Source organism: Furipterus horrens, unplaced genomic scaffold (assembly GCF_987537825.1).
Source record: "Furipterus horrens unplaced genomic scaffold, mFurHor1.1.pri manual_scaffold_5, whole genome shotgun sequence".
NCBI lineage: Eukaryota > Metazoa > Chordata > Mammalia > Chiroptera > Furipteridae > Furipterus > Furipterus horrens.
The window spans coordinates 117054793-117073256 of NW_028327175.1; the positions used below are offsets into that span (position 1 = coordinate 117054793).

General features: G+C 52.2%; 1 protein-coding gene across 1 annotated transcript; it reads left to right on the forward strand.

Moving 5' to 3' along the window:
• Positions 1-2940: 2940 nt before the first annotated feature.
• On the forward strand, positions 2941-11793 carry LOC150009415 (testisin-like). Its single transcript, XM_090279368.1, is given in 8 exon segments — positions 2941-2985; positions 7285-7402; positions 7501-7530; positions 7620-7646; positions 7860-8025; positions 8676-8959; positions 11049-11203; positions 11484-11793. Coding segments are annotated over 8 exon segments (1065 nt in total). The 3' UTR covers positions 11724-11793.
• Positions 11794-18464: the final 6671 nt, after the last annotated feature.

Sequence of the window (18464 nt, forward strand, 5' to 3'; positions counted from 1 at the left end):
GCTGGTCAGCTCTCCTTTCTGGCTCACACAAACTCTGGAAGGCCCCTGACCAAGAAAGCCAGGGTCACAGCTGCAGGCCAAGGTGCTTGTCATTTGTGGTCAGAGTAGGGTATCATTGGGACATCATCTTCTCATGTTGAGAATCCTTGCCTCCTCTAACTGTTTCACCTCCTTGAATACAGGGTTCCCTCCCAGGATCCAGATATACTGGTTCCACCTCAGCCCTCAAGAGCCTCTGGTTGAAAACAAATGATTGAGGGGGCAAAGTGGGATGTGCCCCAGAGTCTGCTGTTCTACTGCCCCACTCCTTACGCCTTCCCAGAGATGCTGGGCATTACACAGAGCACCAAGTAGATTTGTCTGGCTCTGCCATCTGTAGGATTTTGAGTCAGTCATTCAACCATCAGTCTTGGTTCCCCTGCTGTCAGATAGGAATCATAATAGCTTCTGGAAAATCAGACCAGGGGTATGTGGCATGGCTGGCATAGTGCCAGATCACAGTGAGTGCCCCATTGGTGGTGGGAGAGGTTGGTGCTGTGATGCCAGGCCCAGAGCAGGGGAGGGAAAGCCCAAGGGTCTTGCCAAGGATCAGTATAAGGGCCGAAGGCCTGAGGACGTGGAGTGGAGGAGTCAGCCCCAACCCAGGGTGAGTCCAGAAACTTGGGCTGCAGCTGCCATCATCTTCCCCTCCTGAGTGCATCTGAGGACTCTGACCTCAAGTGCCACCCCAGCCATCCTGTTCTGCAAATCCTTCAAGGAAGCCCCAAAGCTCTCCCATTCAACCTCTCCCCTTTCATGCCAGAGAGAGAAACCTGGACTCAGGTAGGACAAATAGCGGAGTAGGTAGACAAGCACTGCAGGGGAGACAGACTGGATATTGGGGACAGATAAAGAGAGGTCTGTAATCCCCACCCCACCCCCGACAGCTCTGTACTTGGGCATGTGCTCTAAGGAACCCAGATATTGGGGACTGGCTCCTACTCCCTCACACCCAGCGGTTTCATGGCTTCCACCAAAACCCACTGCCGGGTGCATTTTGTATCACATGCACTGCTGCATTCAGGACCTCCCCAAGAGTCCTGGCCCAGCTGGCCTGACCTTCCTTCTCCCCATCAAGCTGGGCTTAGCAATCCAGGCCCCTAGGTCCCACCTCCCCCAACTCAGCTGTTGTGTACCTCCCCCCGGGGTCATAAGTCCTCCCATACAGAGAGGATCCTGTGTCAGAGGGGACAAGATGTCAGCCCACAAGGGGCAGGGATAAACAAGTGTGGGTCTGTCGGGTGAGGGGAGACAGAGGGGACCTTGTATAACCTGGACCACTGCCTCATTCTACAATGTGTGGACGCCTCCCCCAGCAAGTGGAGATTTGACCCTCATGGGGTCATTGTGAGGGTTACATGGAATGATATATCTTTGGCATTTCTAACAGGGCCGAGCAAGAGTGAGCTCTTAATATTTACCAGCAGCTAACATCATTGTGGTCATCATCATCACCGTCATTATCACCGTTATGTTTGTAATGTCATCTCAGACTAGTGTCCTGGGGCTACCATACAAATAACCACAAACTGGGTGGCTTAAACAACAGGAATTTGCCCTGATTGGTGTGGCTCAGTGCATTGGGCGTCTTCCCAGAAACCCAAACCAAAAGGTCACTGGTTTGATTCCGATCGGGGCACATGCCTGTGTTGTGGGCCCGGCTCACCATGGAGGCATGTGAGAGGCAACCGATGACTGTTTCTCTCCCTCTCTTTCTCCCTTCCTTCTCCTCTCTCTAAAAATAAATAAATAAAAAATTTAAAAAGCCCTGGCTGGTGTGGCTCAGTTGATTGAATGCCAGCTTGTAAACCAAAGGGTCACAGGTTTGATTCCCCGTCAGAGCACATGCCTGGGTTGCAGGCCGGGTACCCGGTTGGGGGCGTGCAAGAGGCAACCACACATTGATGTTTCTCTACCTCTCTTTTTATTAAAGATTTTATTAACATCTTTAATAAAAAATAAAAATAAGTAAATAAAATCTTTAAAAAAAAAACACCCCAAACAGACATTCATTCTCTCCCAGTTCTTGAGGCCAGAAATCTGAAATCAAGGTGTTGCAGGGCCTCTTTTCAGAAGCTCTAGGAGAGGATCCTTCCTGCCTCTTCCAGCTTCTGGTGGCTCTCTGGTTGGTGGCAGCATCACTCTGCTCTCTGCCTCTGTCTTCACATGGCCATCTCCATGTGTGTCTCCTTTTGTCTGTTATAAGGACACTCTCACCCTAATCCAGTCTCACCTCAAACTAACTAATTACATCTGCAAAGTCTATTTCCAAATAAGGTCACATTCTGAGGTTCCAGGTGGACAAGAAGTTTGGGGGGGCACTATTTAACCCACTTTTGACCTGACCCTTAGAAAGCCAAGAAGATGAAGGTCATTTGGCGGAAGTGACTTAACCACAGTCCATGGCCAGAGCCAGGCCCTGAAAGCAGGTCTCAGCTCTTACGCAGTCCCCTGCTGTGTGTCCATCCTGCTCCCCTGCCTGGCACTGTGGGGGGCAGGGAGGAGGCTGAGGGGCCCACCACATCTCTGTGTGGCCACCCCTTTGGGGAGTAAGAGAACACATCTTCTTGGTGTTTTGACTGTTAACATAGGCTCACTTTGCCACCCTGGTGTATTCATTGGGGTTTCCTGAGCAGAAACACAGGTTCCTGTTCCTTAGGGAGCAGAGTTTTGACTCACAGAAATGACTTCTTGTCATTGGTCCATCAAAGTGTGGGCAAGCCAGCTGAGAGCCAGTAGGCCATTATGTCCCTTCTAAATTCAGCTCTCTAATCCCCACCCCACCCTACCTCCACCCTTCACCCAGAAGGAGCTGCAGCTGCCCCTCATTGACACCCAAACCTGCGACACCTACTACCATGAGAATTCTGTCACCCCTGGGAGCCCATCATCCTGGAGGACATGTTGTATGCTAGCTTCAAGAGTGGCCAGAAGGACGCTTGCAGGGTGAGCAAGCCCCGGCAGTGGGGGTCCCAAGACAAGGGCAACATTTTTTTTTTAATACAAGGGTCAATTCAAAAAGAAAAAAAAAATGTTTCCAAACCCTGTCTCCCCTTCAAATATCATATAAATATTATCAGAACATGGAATACCTGCAAATGTGTTTAAGCAAACTGTGACATATCCTTCCCCCTAAAGCTTTTCCTTTGGGACCAGAAATTTCTTTTTTCTTTCCTAAAAATAACACTTGGAGGCTTTCAAACAGAGAATAGGGTGTTCCCATCACATTGCTTGTCCCATCTGCCAGAGATTTCATCTCTAATTCCCAAACCAGCCAACCCTGCTGCCTTTCAGAGACATTCAAGCCACTGATGCTCTGTCCACTAGACCTGGCCAGTAGTTCTGAAGGGAGGCTGGTGGGACAGGGGAGGGTCCTGTGAATCTCAATCCCCCTCCTCCCACCATGTAAGGAGGGCAGCTGGCCCTGAGCAGTCCAGCCCTCTGGCTCTACACTTCTGGACTTCTTCCTCTCCAGGTTGACTCCAGGTCCCCTGGTCTGTGACATTGATGCATCTGGACCCAGGCAAGGTAGTGAGCTTGGGGTCTGACTGTGGCCTCCCCAAGAGGCCAGGTGTTTACACCAACGTCAGTGTCTACAGTACATGGATTCTCAGCACAATCCAGAGCTCAGCCCCACATGACAGAAGGTTCTCTCCAAGACTTGCTGGGATCTTTTTCCCTGCCTATTGTTGTTTCTGGGGTCAATTGAGGGAACACCCATGTCTCCCTGGGGCTTGCCTGACCATGCAGCTTAGTCCTGAGATCTCAGTGCCCACATTTCAAACCCATACCCTCTCTGCTCCCTACCAGCAATGCAGGATGCAGCTTCTCACAGGGTCCCCTCCTCAGACGCTTCCCGGAAAGCTGCCTTCCGCCATCCACTCAATCCTTTGTCTTCCAGGGACCTTTTCTGGCCCCTTTCTCTTGGAAAGCCCCCCACTCTAATGCTTCCACATCTCTCCTTCCTCAGACCTCTTATGTATCCCCCAAAGGCACTAAGCTGCCCTCTCACCCTCCTTGCCAGCCTGTGGAACACCCCACCCCCAGGGACAGAGCCTAGTGTTCCCTACTTCTAGCCCACCATCCAAGGCTGAGTCCCAGCGTGCTATCAGGCTCAGGGAGTCCTTTGTGGTTTCTGGGACCCTTAGAACCGAGATTTCCAGTCCCCAGTGCCAAGCTAATTCCTTTGCAGGCCTGTCTGTCTAAAAAGCAATAAAGACAATATGGCAGAGGGCCATGCCTCCTGCAGGTGTCCTCCCCATGCCTCAGGGGCTGGGAGGGTGTGTGTGAGAGGATCTCCCAGCAGCCCTGAGAGGTGCACATTACTATTATCTCCATTTAAAAAAGATTTTATTTATTTATTTTTAGAGATAGGGGAAGGTCAAGCCCATACAAGAGAAACATCGATGTGAGAGAGAAACATCGATTGGTTGCCTCTTGCATGTACCCCACCTGGGGACAGAACCCACAACCCAGGCATGTGCCCTGACCAGAAATTGAACTGACAACACTTTGCTCTTTGCAGGACAACACCCAACCAACTGAGCCACACCAATCAAGGCTATTATCTCCACTTTTCAGATGGGAAAAATGAGGGCTGCAAGATGCAGGGCTTGCTTGAATCCATTCTCCCCAGAAGCTGTGCCTCTAGATTCAGTGGGTGGCAGAGCAACACATCTGGGAGGTTCTGGGTTCAGAACCAGGGGTCAATCCCAAGGTCATGAGTAGGCCTAGGGGAGGTTCAGTATCAGTGTCACGGAAAGACTGTGGGGTCCTGGAGTCATGGGTAGGGCTGGGGGTGAATCCACATCACACTGGACATGAATGGCAAAGATTCAGGCCAGGCTCGATTTCCACTCCATCTGCCTCCCTCTTTCTCTAACTCATATCTCCAGGGAAACCTGAGAACTGGCTGGAGATATGCCAGCTGCCAGCTGGAGGAGGGAGCACAGGCTGGGACCTCAGGCAGAGGCGAGGTGAATTTGTGAATGGGGGACCCCGTGGGACACTTCACAGGGGAGACAAGAATGAGGAAGGGAAGGGCAGGTTGAGACCAACTGGGTGGGTACCTCAGCCTCTGTCCCAGGACACCTCCAACCCCTCAGTCTAAGGCTGGCTCTCCCACCCATGACTGAGCAGAGTGGTCATCCCTTCTACAGCTCTCACCTCTTCCTCCTGTTACAGAACCCCTGGGCTGCTCCAATTGAAAACAAACCCATGGGCTCTTTAGTTAGGGGCCCGATTTCCCACCGCCAGAATTATAACTCTCAATACCAGAGTTTAGTGAAAAGAAAGAGAATTGTTTATTTAACAGTTATATAGATTTAGATTATTTGTGGATTTCTGCTGTTAAGTCTCATGTTCTTTAAAACACCCATAAACACATATCCTTGCCTCCCCCCTACCAAACCAGGCTAGTTTTAGAAAAGTCAGAGAAACCCTTTCCCTACTTTCCAAACACAGTTCAGCTTTACCAGCAGCTGCCAATAACTCAATTCTGATTGGGGAGGTCCTTTCTGTGCTGTGGTGCCCTCCAGCTCTCAATGCAGAACCGCCTGGATTCTCAGCCTCCTTGTAAACTACCTTCTTCCTGCAAACCGCATGGATCTCCTTTCCTTCTTAAAACCACATGGCAAGAGCCTCTTAAAGCAGCCTGGAGACCCCTTTTCCAAGCCACATGGAGGGAGTACTCCAGAGCAAGAGAGCTAAAATGTCCACAGCTGCTTATATATCCCTGACTGCGTCCTCTGACGCAGTGGGCGTTGCAAACAGTTCTGACCATTCACAGGACCTTACGTAGGCTCTGTCTGCTTTTTCCATACCATCCCCTGGTCCAAGCCCCCTCCCATCTACCTGAGGCCTTGGAAGCATCCAAGCCATTTTGCATAAGAAAGACACTAGCCACCAGCCTCAGGCATGTGGAGGCATTCTGAAAGCTGTTTCCTTCTTCCCATCCCCCAGCCGCAAACTCTGGAGATTTTTGGACTCCCCTGCTTCTGTAACATTCCCAGACAGCACACCAAGGGCCCTCCACCCTTTACAGCCCCTAGCTTGGAGTCCATGGCACGTTGGTCAGGGTGCTGCTGCTGGTGCAGCTGTTGGTGTGAGCCCCTGCGTGGAGGACTCCCAGAAGCCAATGCTGGGTAACTCATCATTGTGAATTCCACGACACCCCTGGTGGTGTTCAGGACACACACAAAGCCACCAAGCAGGCACAGCCTTCCCAGTGTGAGAAACGCTCACAATAAAAACCGGGACACGGGACTTGAGCAGCAAAGCGAGACGTTTATTCACGAATCTGCAGAGTCTGGGGCACCCTCAGCCAGGAGAATGTGCGCCCAAAAAGAGAGAGCTGGCTGCTTTTATCCCTAACGCATCTAAAGCCCCCCTCCCTCTCCCTTTCCTTCCCCATTTCTCCATGCTGGATACTACAGAGTTACAATCTAACACGATTATATAAATGCCCCTTTTGTGATTTGTAAATATGCTAATCTGTCAACTCCCTTCTCAGAGATCCTCTAATTACATTTGCCCTTGAGACCCTCTAATTACATTTGCCCTTTGTTACTAATGATTTTCTACTGGTTTGGGAGTCACTATTTCCTTGTTTCTTACACCAGGATCCCCATTCAGAGTCACTGCTCACAGAGAAACTGAGATGGACAACCTAGTGGTATCTGTCTCTCGCATTTTGGTGATTTCTTTCTCCCAGAACCCCTGTAAAGAGCTTGAAGGATGTTTCAACTTTCAAGCTTTAATCCAGAGGATGATGAGAGACCGGAGCCAGCCACCAGGGGGCAGCCTGGGCAGGCAGGGATAGTCTGACTGCCTCCTCAGGAAGGCCCAAGGCCCAAGGCCATCATTTCCCAAAGGAAGTCTTGTGAGGGATCTTCCTTTTGGGGTTCAGCCTAACAGCCCTAGCCCCCAATGGGCACTCAGTGAGGACTTGTTAGTGTGCTTTCACGGGAGTCCTGGCTGTGGGCCAGGTCCTTGCTCCTTCCTAGAAGGAGGAGTGGGTAGAAAAGGGAGCCGGCAGGATCCCAGGGTTGCAGACAAGAAAGGGATTGTTTAGGTGCATTGGTTCCTGGGCCACATCAAGGAGATGTGGTTGGGGACACAACCCCAGGAGAAATTCAAAGCTGGGGCTCTGTGAGATTCGATATTCCCAAAAGCCTCGGACCTAAAGAGGTCAAGCTAGGAGAAGATGGCGCCCAGGGTTCCCGTCTTCCCCAGGGGGCGCCCTAGCCCGGCCCAGGGGCAGGCAGAAGGGAGCGCCAAGGGGCGGGATAGGAGGCAATGGGCGCTTCGGTCGCGGCGTTGCTGCTGGTGCAGCTGTTGGTGCCAGTCGGACTCGAGATGCAAGGTGAGCTCAGACCGGAGTTGCCGGCTGACCTAGGGGTGATGGGGGTAGGACAGGGTGCATGGAGACTGAGGGGAGCTCACCTTCTCACCTTCCCCCAGGGTGGCAGGATCAGGACCTGCTATTTCCAGGTAAGGCGCACAAGACGCGAGCTTCCCTGCTCAGTACACACAGGCTAGAGCGCGAGGGACGTCTCATCTTTTCTTTTCTCTCATGACAGGTTTCGAGAACTCATCATTGCTCGCATGTAACTGATGGGCCCCTGGGGGGGCGGGGGGCGGCAGATGCCTTCAGCCCACGTGGGGAGGGTCCCCAGCGTCATCTCCTTCCTCCGCTGCCTGACCCCAAAATGTTGTAGTTTCCTGGGGAGCCCTTTTTCCTTTGCCCTCCCAGTGGATGAGGGTGGGCAGATGGGCCTTGTCTCCTGTAGCTCAGCTCCATGTCGTTCTGTCCATCCTAGGGCCATGTGGCCACCGGGCCATCGGGAGGCGTGTGGTGGGCGGAAAGGATGCAGAGCGTGGGCGCTGGCCATGGCAGGGCAGCGTGCGTCTATGGGGTTCCCACTCCTGTGGAGGGAGCCTGCTCAACCGGCGTTGGGTGCTCTCTGCAGCGCACTGTTTTGAAAAGTAAGTCTGAGGGTGATGGCCCGCTGAACAGTGACCCTGGGTCTGCACCGCCCTTTGTAGACAGATGTGACCCTCGTGCTCTCCTGAGCCCCAGGCCTGCTGGTCAAGCCCATACGAGTTCCCCATGTGGCCCTGCAGGGAACCTTGTTCAGTTTTTCCCAGAAGAGCCTTCTAGAACATTCCGGTCCACATTTGTGTGTCTTGTTCTTTTCTCTTTCCTGTTCTCTTCTCACCAAATGGCACTGCCAGCCCTCACCTTCCTCATCCCACCTCCCAGTGGAGGTGAACCACAGGTGGGAGGAATGAGCTGAGGTGGGTGAGTGTTGGGCACAGAGCCTGGCCTGTGGCAGCAGTAGCCCCTGTGACTGTTTGGACTCCACCCTGCCGAGTGTCCCACTTCACTTGGGCACCTGTGCCTCTGTGCATTCTTTTTTTAAAGATGGCCCTGAGAAAGCTTGCTGAGTAACTGACCAGATCACACCACTGAGGGAGGTACCCTTCTGCCCTACCCCCACCCCCTAAGCCCCCAGGTTCTAGGGCTTTGGTTGCAGCCTCTCTGGGCTCTCACCACTAATGGGAGCAGGCCCCAGGAGTGCTCAGGTGGCTCACCCTCCAGTAAGGTCTCTTGACTGCTCTCTCCTCTCTGCCAGGAACAGTGACCCCTATGAGTGGACAGTCCAGTTTGGTGAGCTGTCTGCCACGCCATCAATCTGGAACCTGCAGGCCTACTACAACCGTTACCAGGTGGAAGAGATCATTTTGAGCCCCATGTATCTGTGGGGTTCAACCTATGACATTGCCATGCTGAGGCTGTCCTCTTCTGTCACCTACAACAAGTATATCCAGCCCATCTGTGTCCTGGCCCCTTCCATCGACTTCCAGAACTGGACTGACTGCTGGGTGACCGGCTGGGGGGACATCCAAGAACATGAGGGTGAGACTGGGGATAGGCGGTGGGTCTGGGGCAGGGGAGCATGAGCATGGTCGCAACAGCCCCAACCCTAGTCTGTGCACAGCTGGGTACCCTCCAGGGCCTGCTCAGTATTCTCTTCCCACTTCTGCTCCCCCTGAAAGGGCAGGACTTTCTGGAGATTTTTTTTTTTAATCCTTATCTGAGGACATGCTAGAGAGCAGGAAAGAAACATTGATGTGAGAGAGAAACATTGATTAGTTGCCTCTCATACATGCCTCAATCAGAGACAGAACCTAGGCATGTGCCCTGACTGAGAATCAAACCCGAGATCTTTGGATGGGATGATGCTCCAACCAACTGAGCCACACCAGCCGGGACAGGGCAGGACTTTCTGTACCAACACTCAGTTCCCTCTACCCTGGAGACTGTGAGCCAGAAACCAGTGGGGAGAAGGGAGGCCAGCTTGGCCCAGGATGTACTCCCAGCCTGCAGAGGTGTTGGGGTGTTGGGGGAGCCTGTCAAAAAGGTCTCAGCCTGGTGTTCACCTCTCCCCCAGCCATCCAACCTCCCCACTCTGGCTCCTCCATACCTTTTTATCTATCCCCTCCCACCCGTTGGCCTACTCTCCTGGAGTGTTGAGCCCATTTTCTGTCCTCAAAATTCCAAGCCTTCTCCAACCTCGGCTCTGCAGGAGGTCCTTGAGCCAGCATGAGTTGCCACCTGCTTATCTCTCACCACTAATCCCCTGAAACCACTGGGCACAGCTCCTCTGAGGTGCCCCAAGGTTGGGGGAGGCACAGGCCTTCCATCTGGACTGCCCCTTACACTGCTCCCTGACCTGGCCCATTCCCGCCTCACCCTTAACAATAGTGACAATAACAGAGGAAGCTCCTGTCTGCACACTGTGCCCAGCACTGTTCTAGGGACTCAGGAGTGAGCAGAGTACCATCTATCTCCCTTAAGGGGCTTATCCGCAAATGAGGCTGGGAACATTTTTACACCTACTTTACAGATGAGGAAGCTGACAAGGGTGTGAAAATTGCCCAAGGCCCCAGAAAGAGTCAGTGGAAAAGCCAAGCTCATGGGCCCAGAGGGTAATGTGTTCCTATAGCAGTCGCACACCTGGGATTGGCAGAGGGGATAGAGAAGTCAACCCTAGACTGGCCTCCCTCTAGAGTTAGGGTCCTTTCCTTTCCTCTAGAAGGGGCTGAATAAAGTCCCCCTGCTGCAGACCTCTCTGGGCCCCAAGGGCTACATAGGTGTGAGCCAGGAGGCCCAGCCAGGTAGACTCTGCTCCCTCCCTCCCTCCCTGGCCCAAGGCTGACTGGTGGTCACATTCAGTCCCAGGCTCCACCCTCATTTTCCCAGGTGGCAGGTGACTTCTGGAGCCCCTTGCCTCATTTAACTTAGCTCTGTCATATGCTAGCCAGGAGACCTTGGGCAAGCACTTCATCTAATTGTGTCTAAGCTTCCTCACCTGTAAAATGGAGTAATAACATTTCCCACCTCATAGGGTGGTTCTGAGGCTTAAAAGCATTCATAAAAGAGCTTGGCAGAGTTCCTGGCAGAAAGGAGACTACTGACATATCAGCTTTTAGTGTTACTGTGGTCACCATCCTTTGCAGGATAGGGTGGTGATCCTGGTCTGGACTTAGGAATTGGCTAGACCTGGGTCCATGTCAGGCTCTGGCATTTCCTGGGCACGTCTTTCCTTACTTGAAAACAGGTCACGATTGAGCTGCATCCTGGGGGTGCTGTGGGAGCACTAAGAGTGCCTAGGAAAGCTCTTGGCTCAGGCCCTGAAGTGTAATAATCCTAAACCATCTCAGCTGCATTATCCCTTGTGCATGCTAAGGTCTCTGGCAGGGGCTGTCATCTGCATGCTGCACGGAAGGAGCTGTGACAGCCTGTCCAGACATTGGGTCCTTCTGTGATATTGCTCGTCACCCATGATGTGCTGGGTGCTGGGCTAGAGCAGAGGACTCTTCTCGGTAACCCAGGGAACCTGCTCCCTCCCCCTCTCCCCAAAACCTATGCCATTCCTCCCAACCAGATGGCAGAGGAGAGGCTCAAGATGCTATTTTTCTCTGTTCCCTCAACTCCTACGTAGAGCTGCCAGCTCCTTACATACTCCAGGAAGTGCAGGTCGGCATCATAAACACCACGATGTGTAACTACCTCTACTCACAGCCTTCCTTCCGCTATAACATCTGGGGAGACATGATTTGTGCTGGCGAGCCTCAAGGCGGCAAGGACGCCTGCTTCGTGAGTGTCCCTCCCCACCCCAAGCAGGGCTTTCTGGATCCCAGCCACTCACTAACTCAGCCCCAGACCTGAGAGCCACCTGTACCAGTTGGTCTCACAGCAACCGGTGGGGGTGGGGGGTGCCATAGAGACGATAGCCCCACTTTGCAGATGCAGAAACTTGATCACTTCCTGGGGGAGGAGTAGGATTTGCAGCCAGTCTGCTCAGCCCTACAGCCTTTCCTGCTCTCCTAGCCTCTCTGCCTCACCCCAGACCCTACTTACCCATTCTGCTCCCCAGGGTGACTCAGGCGGACCCTTGGCCTGTGAAAAGAAAGGGCTGTGGTATCAGATTGGAATCGTGAGCTGGGGAGTGGGATGTGGTAGGCCCAACCGGCCCGGTGTCTACACCAACGTCAGTATGCACTTCAACTGGATCCGGAAGCTGATCGCCCACAGCAGCATTCTCAGGCCATCCCCCTGTCTGCTGCTCCTGTGCCTCCCCCTTCTCTGGATGACCCCATTCCTGCAGCCATCCTGAGCCCAACAGAGCTCATGAGAGTCAGGGCCACCTGCTGCCTCAGGCCAGGTCCCCTTCTGTCCTGTTTCTAATAAACACATGTGCATGTTCTAATGGGTGCTTTGTAGAACTTTCTGTGGACTCAAGTGGCTTCCTGGATACTCTCGTGGTCACCGGTGTCCCATCCACCCCAAGACCACTCCTAAACTCCTAAATCTCTCCCCACCCATCTGTATTCTTACGGGTTTGGGTTCCTAACAGCAGAACCCTCTCAGGTTAGTTCAATCAGAAAGATAATTTCTGATAGGACATTAGCAGCAGCAGGGTCCCTGGGGACTAGGAAAACTGCAGTGGGGGTCCTGTGGAGGAAACACCCCTGACACCTGAGTGCTTATGCTGGTAGCCACATCACACAGATGCCAGGTGCTCCTGGTCTTACTGCGGTTCCCCAGAGGCTGACCTGGGAGCAGGACTGGGGTGCAGGTAGTTATTTGTGAGGTAATACCAAGAAACCCAGTCAGAAAGTGGAGAAACCAAGGTAGAGAGAGAAGAACTCAGTGGTGTTTGCCTGAAAGAGGTTCGGCGGCGGCGGCGGCAGCCGTCCGTCTGGAGAGACGATGGTGTAGCTTCTTAAGAGTCTATCTGCACCGCCGAGAATGGCTGTGCAGTCCGACTCGGGAGTGACACGGTATCTGTCTCCTCCCGTGTTGAATCGACATCTTGCGATGACGCTGGAGTGTCCTCTCCAGTGAAGCTGAAGCTACAGAGCCTGGGCAGGGTGATATGGAGGGTCTGCTGTTGCCCATGCAGCAGACCCCCCCTCTCTTCGCAGCTGAAGGGTCCAAGGGAAAGACGGAGTCAATACAGCTTGGTTTCAGGTGCGCCGCAGGAGTTGCCGGTGTTGACTACAACGTCAAACCGCCTTAGGGACTCCGGCTCCGGATTTTCTGTCGGGGTTTACTCCCTTAGCCTTTCCCCTGAAGAGGTATGCCGCAAGGCAGCGGAGGTTTTTTGGAGTCAGAGTTTTCCTTCTCTGATGTGCCCTGACTGGAAGATCGAACCAGCGACACTGAAAGAGGTTACCGTGCGGGTATCTGAGGTGCAGTCCTGCTGGGGCCCTCTGAGAAACCACAGGGAATGAGCCCCAGTGCTGGGACCCTGGAAGAAAAGGATACTGGGTGTGGGCACTTCTCTCCTGATCCCCACAGCATTCTGCCAATGTGATTAAATTAAGGGTGTGAGATGGGAGATTTTCCTGGATTATTCAGGTGAGCCCCATGTAATCACAAGCGTCCTTAAAACTGGAAGAAGGAGTCAGAAGAGGAAGTCTGAGTGATGTGTATGAAAAGAACACAGCCCACCATTGCTGGCTTTGAAAACAGAGAAAGGGCCACAAGCCAAGGACTGAGGGCAGCCTCTAGAAGCTGAAAAAGATGAGGTAATTGGCTCCGTAGAGTTTCCAGAAAGGAATGCAGTCCTGCTGACACCTTGATTTTAGCTCAGTGAGATACTCAACAGAATTCTAGCCTCCAACTGTAAGACAATAAACTTATGTTGTTTTGGCCACTAAATATGTGGTAATTTGTTACAGCAGCAATAGAAAAGAAATACATTATGTAAGCCTGCATTCCTGCAAGTCCAGGGTGAAAACTCAGAAAATTGAAGATTCAGAATACAAAAACACTTGAAACCTATTCAAAGGTGACAGTGTGGCAGGACCAGAAAGCAATCAGAACAGTAAGTCATCAGGCTTCAGGCTCTGAAATGGAATAGGTTTGAGAAATAGCATTAACATTAAATTGCAAGAAAAAAGAACACCAGAAATGCTGGGAATGAAGGAGTCAGGACTGTGCAACAAACTCAAGGTCCAGAATGAAGCAGTATGGCCTCCAGCTTCTCGCCATGAAATGGCCAGGCTGACCCAGACTGTCTGGGAGAGTGAGGTCCCATCAGATCCACCAGGCAACAGGAACCTAACCTGAGGTGGAAGTGGGAGAGGGCTTGGGGTTCAGGGGGAACTTGAGGATAGAACAGTGAAGAGAACGAGCCCCCTAGTGGCATCCACCTGACAACACACAGCTCCCTGGTGTGTCAGAATGGGAATCTTCACTCACCCAGATGTCCCAGGTGACTGCACTCACTCCTAGCTGGCTGGGGAGGTTCGTGTTAGAGATCCTCAATGTCCTGGGGAGAGAGGGAAGCTCCCCATGAGGCCATAATAAACCCCTGGGGTTAGGAAGCAGGAGGGAGCAGGAAGGTCCTAGGAGGTGGGCAGCAGGACCAGTCATGTAACCAGCCCTGTTTGCTCAGGCCCAGCCCTCAGGCACACTGCCTGTCCTGGAGGAGCTGAGAGTCCTGCGTTGCTCCCTTCCTAGGGAATGGCACTGGAACCTGGGCCCTGTCCGGCCTGGGAGCCTGCGGGGCCAGCAGGGGCTGGGCCCGGGAGCACCTGAATCAACAGCAGGAAGACAGATAGGCCCAGCCCAGTGGCAACATTGGGTGAGGGCACCCAAGACATGGCTGGGGAAAGAGAACAAGATAGCTGACTGGGGTACCCAGGGCCCAAGGGGACATGGGAAGCAGAGTAGGAGTCCCAGGTCCAGTGCAGGCCTTGCTGTGAAGGTGGGGGTGGGAAGTGCAACCCTCTTTTCCTGGAGCTCATGACTCACGAGTTCCCCAAAAGACCTGGGCCTATTGGCCTGCCCTCAGGAACACCACCTCCTCATTGAGGCAATAGCCAGTCAACAAATAAATGAACCAAATCAAGAAATATTCATACCTTACCTTTCCTCCAGGTTCCTAGGGCAGACTGGCTGCAGGGCTGCCCTGACTGGGAAAGGGGAGATGACCTGGGTGGGTGGGTTCTCTGGGCCCCTCTGCTGAGCAGCATGGGGGGCTGGTTCTGGCTCTACGAGGACTCCTGGGGTGCCCTCTGGACAAAGTCTGGGATGGCCTCTGAAGACCTCATCTCCCTTGACCCTCCTGGTGGGCGCAGGGATGGGGGTGTTCCCATACATTGGGAACACAGGGCTATGTCCATCTGAGGCTGCTGTGCAGTTTCGGAGAGCAACCCCTCCTGACCCTGGGAGGAAGTTTCCAAGGCAACACTGATGGGCCTCTGGGGATAGAGCCAGAACAGGAGACACCACCACCTGGTGCAAAGAGAACAAGGACAGTGCTGCCCTTGGCCTGGCTGCTTCCTGCTCCAGTGGAATTCCCTGGACCCTTCTATTGTTCCCTTCCACCACCACCCCACCCCCCAAGGAGAAGCAGGCTGCAGCCTGCTGTCCTGCCATCTCCTCCCCACCATAACCCTCCCTCCCTCACACCTGGTCCCTCTCAACATCTGCCTCTTTAGAACCTCAGAGACAAGCAAGTCCACCCCTTTTTTCTCTAGGGAGAGCCCCTGTTACATAAAGAAACAGCCCCTCAGGCTATGGGAAGACTTTATGATAATTATAAAAGTACTGCATTCTGGTTAGAAGTGAGTATAAGAAGAAACTTGAAAATCACCAGAATGCATTTTTTAAGCCATCTCTTAGTATTGGACATTTGGGTTGTTTACAATTGTCAGTAAAAACAATAACTCCATGCAAATCTTTATTTATAAATCTTGGCACACCTTTCTAACCAGTCCATAGGATAACTTTTCTATGGGTATAATGCTTAAGTCAAATAAGCTTCATGTTTTTATGGTTTTTAAGCCATGAGACGTTCCTGGTACCCTCTCCCAGCAAAATAAGAGAGACTCATTTCCCAAAGTGTCCCTGACACTGAGGACTCCCACTTTTATATCCTTTGTGAACTTGTAGGTTAAAAAATGCATTTCAGTTTAAAAAAAATCCTGACCCAAGGATATGCTTATTGATGGAGAGAGAGAGAGAGAAACATTGATGTGAGAGAGAAACATCAATTGGTTGCCTCTCATACACACCCTGACAGAGGGTCAAACCCGAAACTTAGGTATGTACCCTGACGAGGAATCAAACTCGCAAACTTCTGGGCTGTGGGACGATGTTCCAACCAACTGGGCAACCCAGCCAAGGCACATTTCAGTTTTTAAGAGAGTAATTACACTGTTTTTGTAAAATTGGTACAGTGTTGTAAAAAAAAAAAAAAGGAAGAAAAATGGAGGCAATACTAAAAAGAGTAGAGAAAAAAGTAGAAAAATGTCCTAAACCCTATCATCTGGGAATAACCATAATTTTGTTTGAATGTCGTTCCAGAAAGATGTTTGGAAAGGCAGCTCCAAGGACAGGCAGATGGAAGGATGGAGAGGGTGTGAGTCAGGATGGAGGGGCTGGACCCACATGCCTGGTTCTCTAAGGCACCTTCAAACTCTAGAAAACAACAAGGAGATGGTGTGGTGGAGCCTCTCAAAGGAGGGAGGCAGATGGGGATGAGGGCATCAGTGGGGCTGGGGGTGAGGGTTCCGGGGACCTCAGGTGGGATACAATCTGTTGTCTAAGCCCTCCAGTTTACAGTATTGGTTACAGCAGCCTGAGCTAATACACCAGGTAACAAATACACGTGCCAGGGCAGCCTTGGGGAGTCGGAATCTGGATCTCCTCAGCGTGACGCTGAGTAGAGTTCATTTTATTTTCAACATTTGCACTAAAGGAATTTTAATTACACAAAAGATTAGACAAAATGTGTGGTTGGCTGTCTTGGTTTTCCAAGAAAAGTGTTTAATTTCTCTGGGTGAAAGTGGAAGTAAATTCTTAGCTTATTGCTCTGCATCCAATAAAGAATTTGAAGAGCTGGGTGAATAAATGAGTGGGGGAGCACTGAGAGTTCCAGAAATGCAAAGCTGAATTGCTCCCCTTAGGGTGGGCCTTCCAGCTTGGCAGCAACCACTCAAGGGCAACACAAAAGCCACAAAGGCCACTCCCCCTCTCCTCCCCGGCAGGCTCTTCCCTCTGATTCCTATGGCCCCAGAGATCAGATGAGGCCATGTGGAGGAGCCAGCTCCCCTACCTTTGCCCAGGCTAGACAGGCTTACCCCCAAGCCCCAAGCCCCAAGCCAGGACACAGGTTCCAACCTCCAAGGGGAATTGGGGCTTCCTGCACAGGGTGGCAAGGAGGCTGGACCAGCTGAGTGGGAGGGGGATAGAGCCCCTTTTGTCCACTGTGCCTCAGGCTATCCAAGCCCCACACCCAGAAGGCAGGGAGACTAGGGAAGCCAGCCCTATTAGGAAAAGGCCCAATTGTTCAGGGCTCCTGGCAGAGTGAGCTCTGGAGCACACCCACAGAGAGGATTATGGCCTTGTAAATACCCAGTAAATCTCCTCGTGGGGGAGCCCTGTTCCTGAGGGACAAAGGGCCTGTGTTGAGTCTTTCTCAGACTGAGGGCCAGCCCTGGGCCAGAGTGGACAAGTGGGTGGGTCTTCTCCTGGATCGGGGCCTCCTACACAGGTGTACACCAGTGTAGGCATGTGTGTGCGGGGCACGTGCAAGTTTTGTGTGTAGTAGTCAGCAAGTGTGTGTGTTTAGGGTGCATCCATGTGTTAGTGCATGTGTATGCATGTGCATCTGTTATAACAATGCTCATGCCTCTATGAAAATGCACCTTGTGTGTGTACTTTCAAGCAACTTCTGTCATTCCCTCTTTGTTCAGGCCAGAAACTATCTTGTCCTCCACCTCCCACCCCAGGTAGTGCTTCCTGGAGTTTGGGCTCAGACAGATCTTTCTCTGGGCACCAAACCCTACCAGCTTGGAGCTGGGAAGAAGGCAACTGAAAAGTTCCCTCAGACTGGGCTGCGGCAGGAACACAAGCCCCTTTGTGTGGCCTCCCAGCCCCTGCCTCCAGACCTGTGCTTGTGAGATCTTAGGCCTGTTCTACCTCCTTCTAGCAGGAGGTTCCTGGGGCCTGGTATGGGAGGGCCTGAGCCCCAAGGAGTTGCTCCAGAGAGGTCAGTCCAGGGCCAGAGGAAAGGGCACAGTTTTCAGGATAGAGCACCTCTCTGCTCTGGTCTCCCCCAAAGGGTGGTTGTTAAATGGAACCCCCACTGCTCCGCCAAACCCTGTGCGACCAGTACCATGGACAGGGCTGTGACTGTTCCAGAGCAGGGAAACAGGGATTACCAGGGGTCCGCTGACTTTATGGGTGAAAGGTTGTGTTTAGGTTTCCTAAGTCTTAAAGTCTCTGCCACAAGGACTCAGTCCTGACTGTAGTTGAAAGCAGCCCCAACTACATGCAAATGAGTGGGTGGGGCTGTGTACTGATTGTACTTCACTGATGGGTGATGGCACTGAAATTTCATAGAATGTTTGTGTGTCACAAAATGCTACTCTTCTTCTGAACTTTTTCTAACCATTTAGACATGTAAAAAGTGTTCTTAGCTCACAGACTATGCAGAAACAGGCAGAGGACATAGTAACTGACCTCTGTCCTAGGAACCTGGTGGAGGTAATGGAGGTGCCAGCTAAATGGGGCCTCCACCCCATCTCCCAGTCCTCCCCGGATTGTCATCCCAACGAAACCAGGGTTTTCAGTTCCTGGTGAGCCCACACTCCAGAGTGTCTGTCTGTGCACACATGAGGCCATTCTGTTTTTCCGTGTAAACAAATGGGGATATTCTAAACCCTCAAGTTTCCACTGGCCTGTGTCCTTGGGCAATGTGAAAGTACAGCATAAGTGTCCATTCCTTCTTCACACTTGTGTAGTATTCCGCTGCATAGATGACACCATCATTTAATGGGTCACGTCTAGAGTAGAAGTCTGCTGTTTCTAATCTGTGATTTCAAAGGATGCTGCCAAG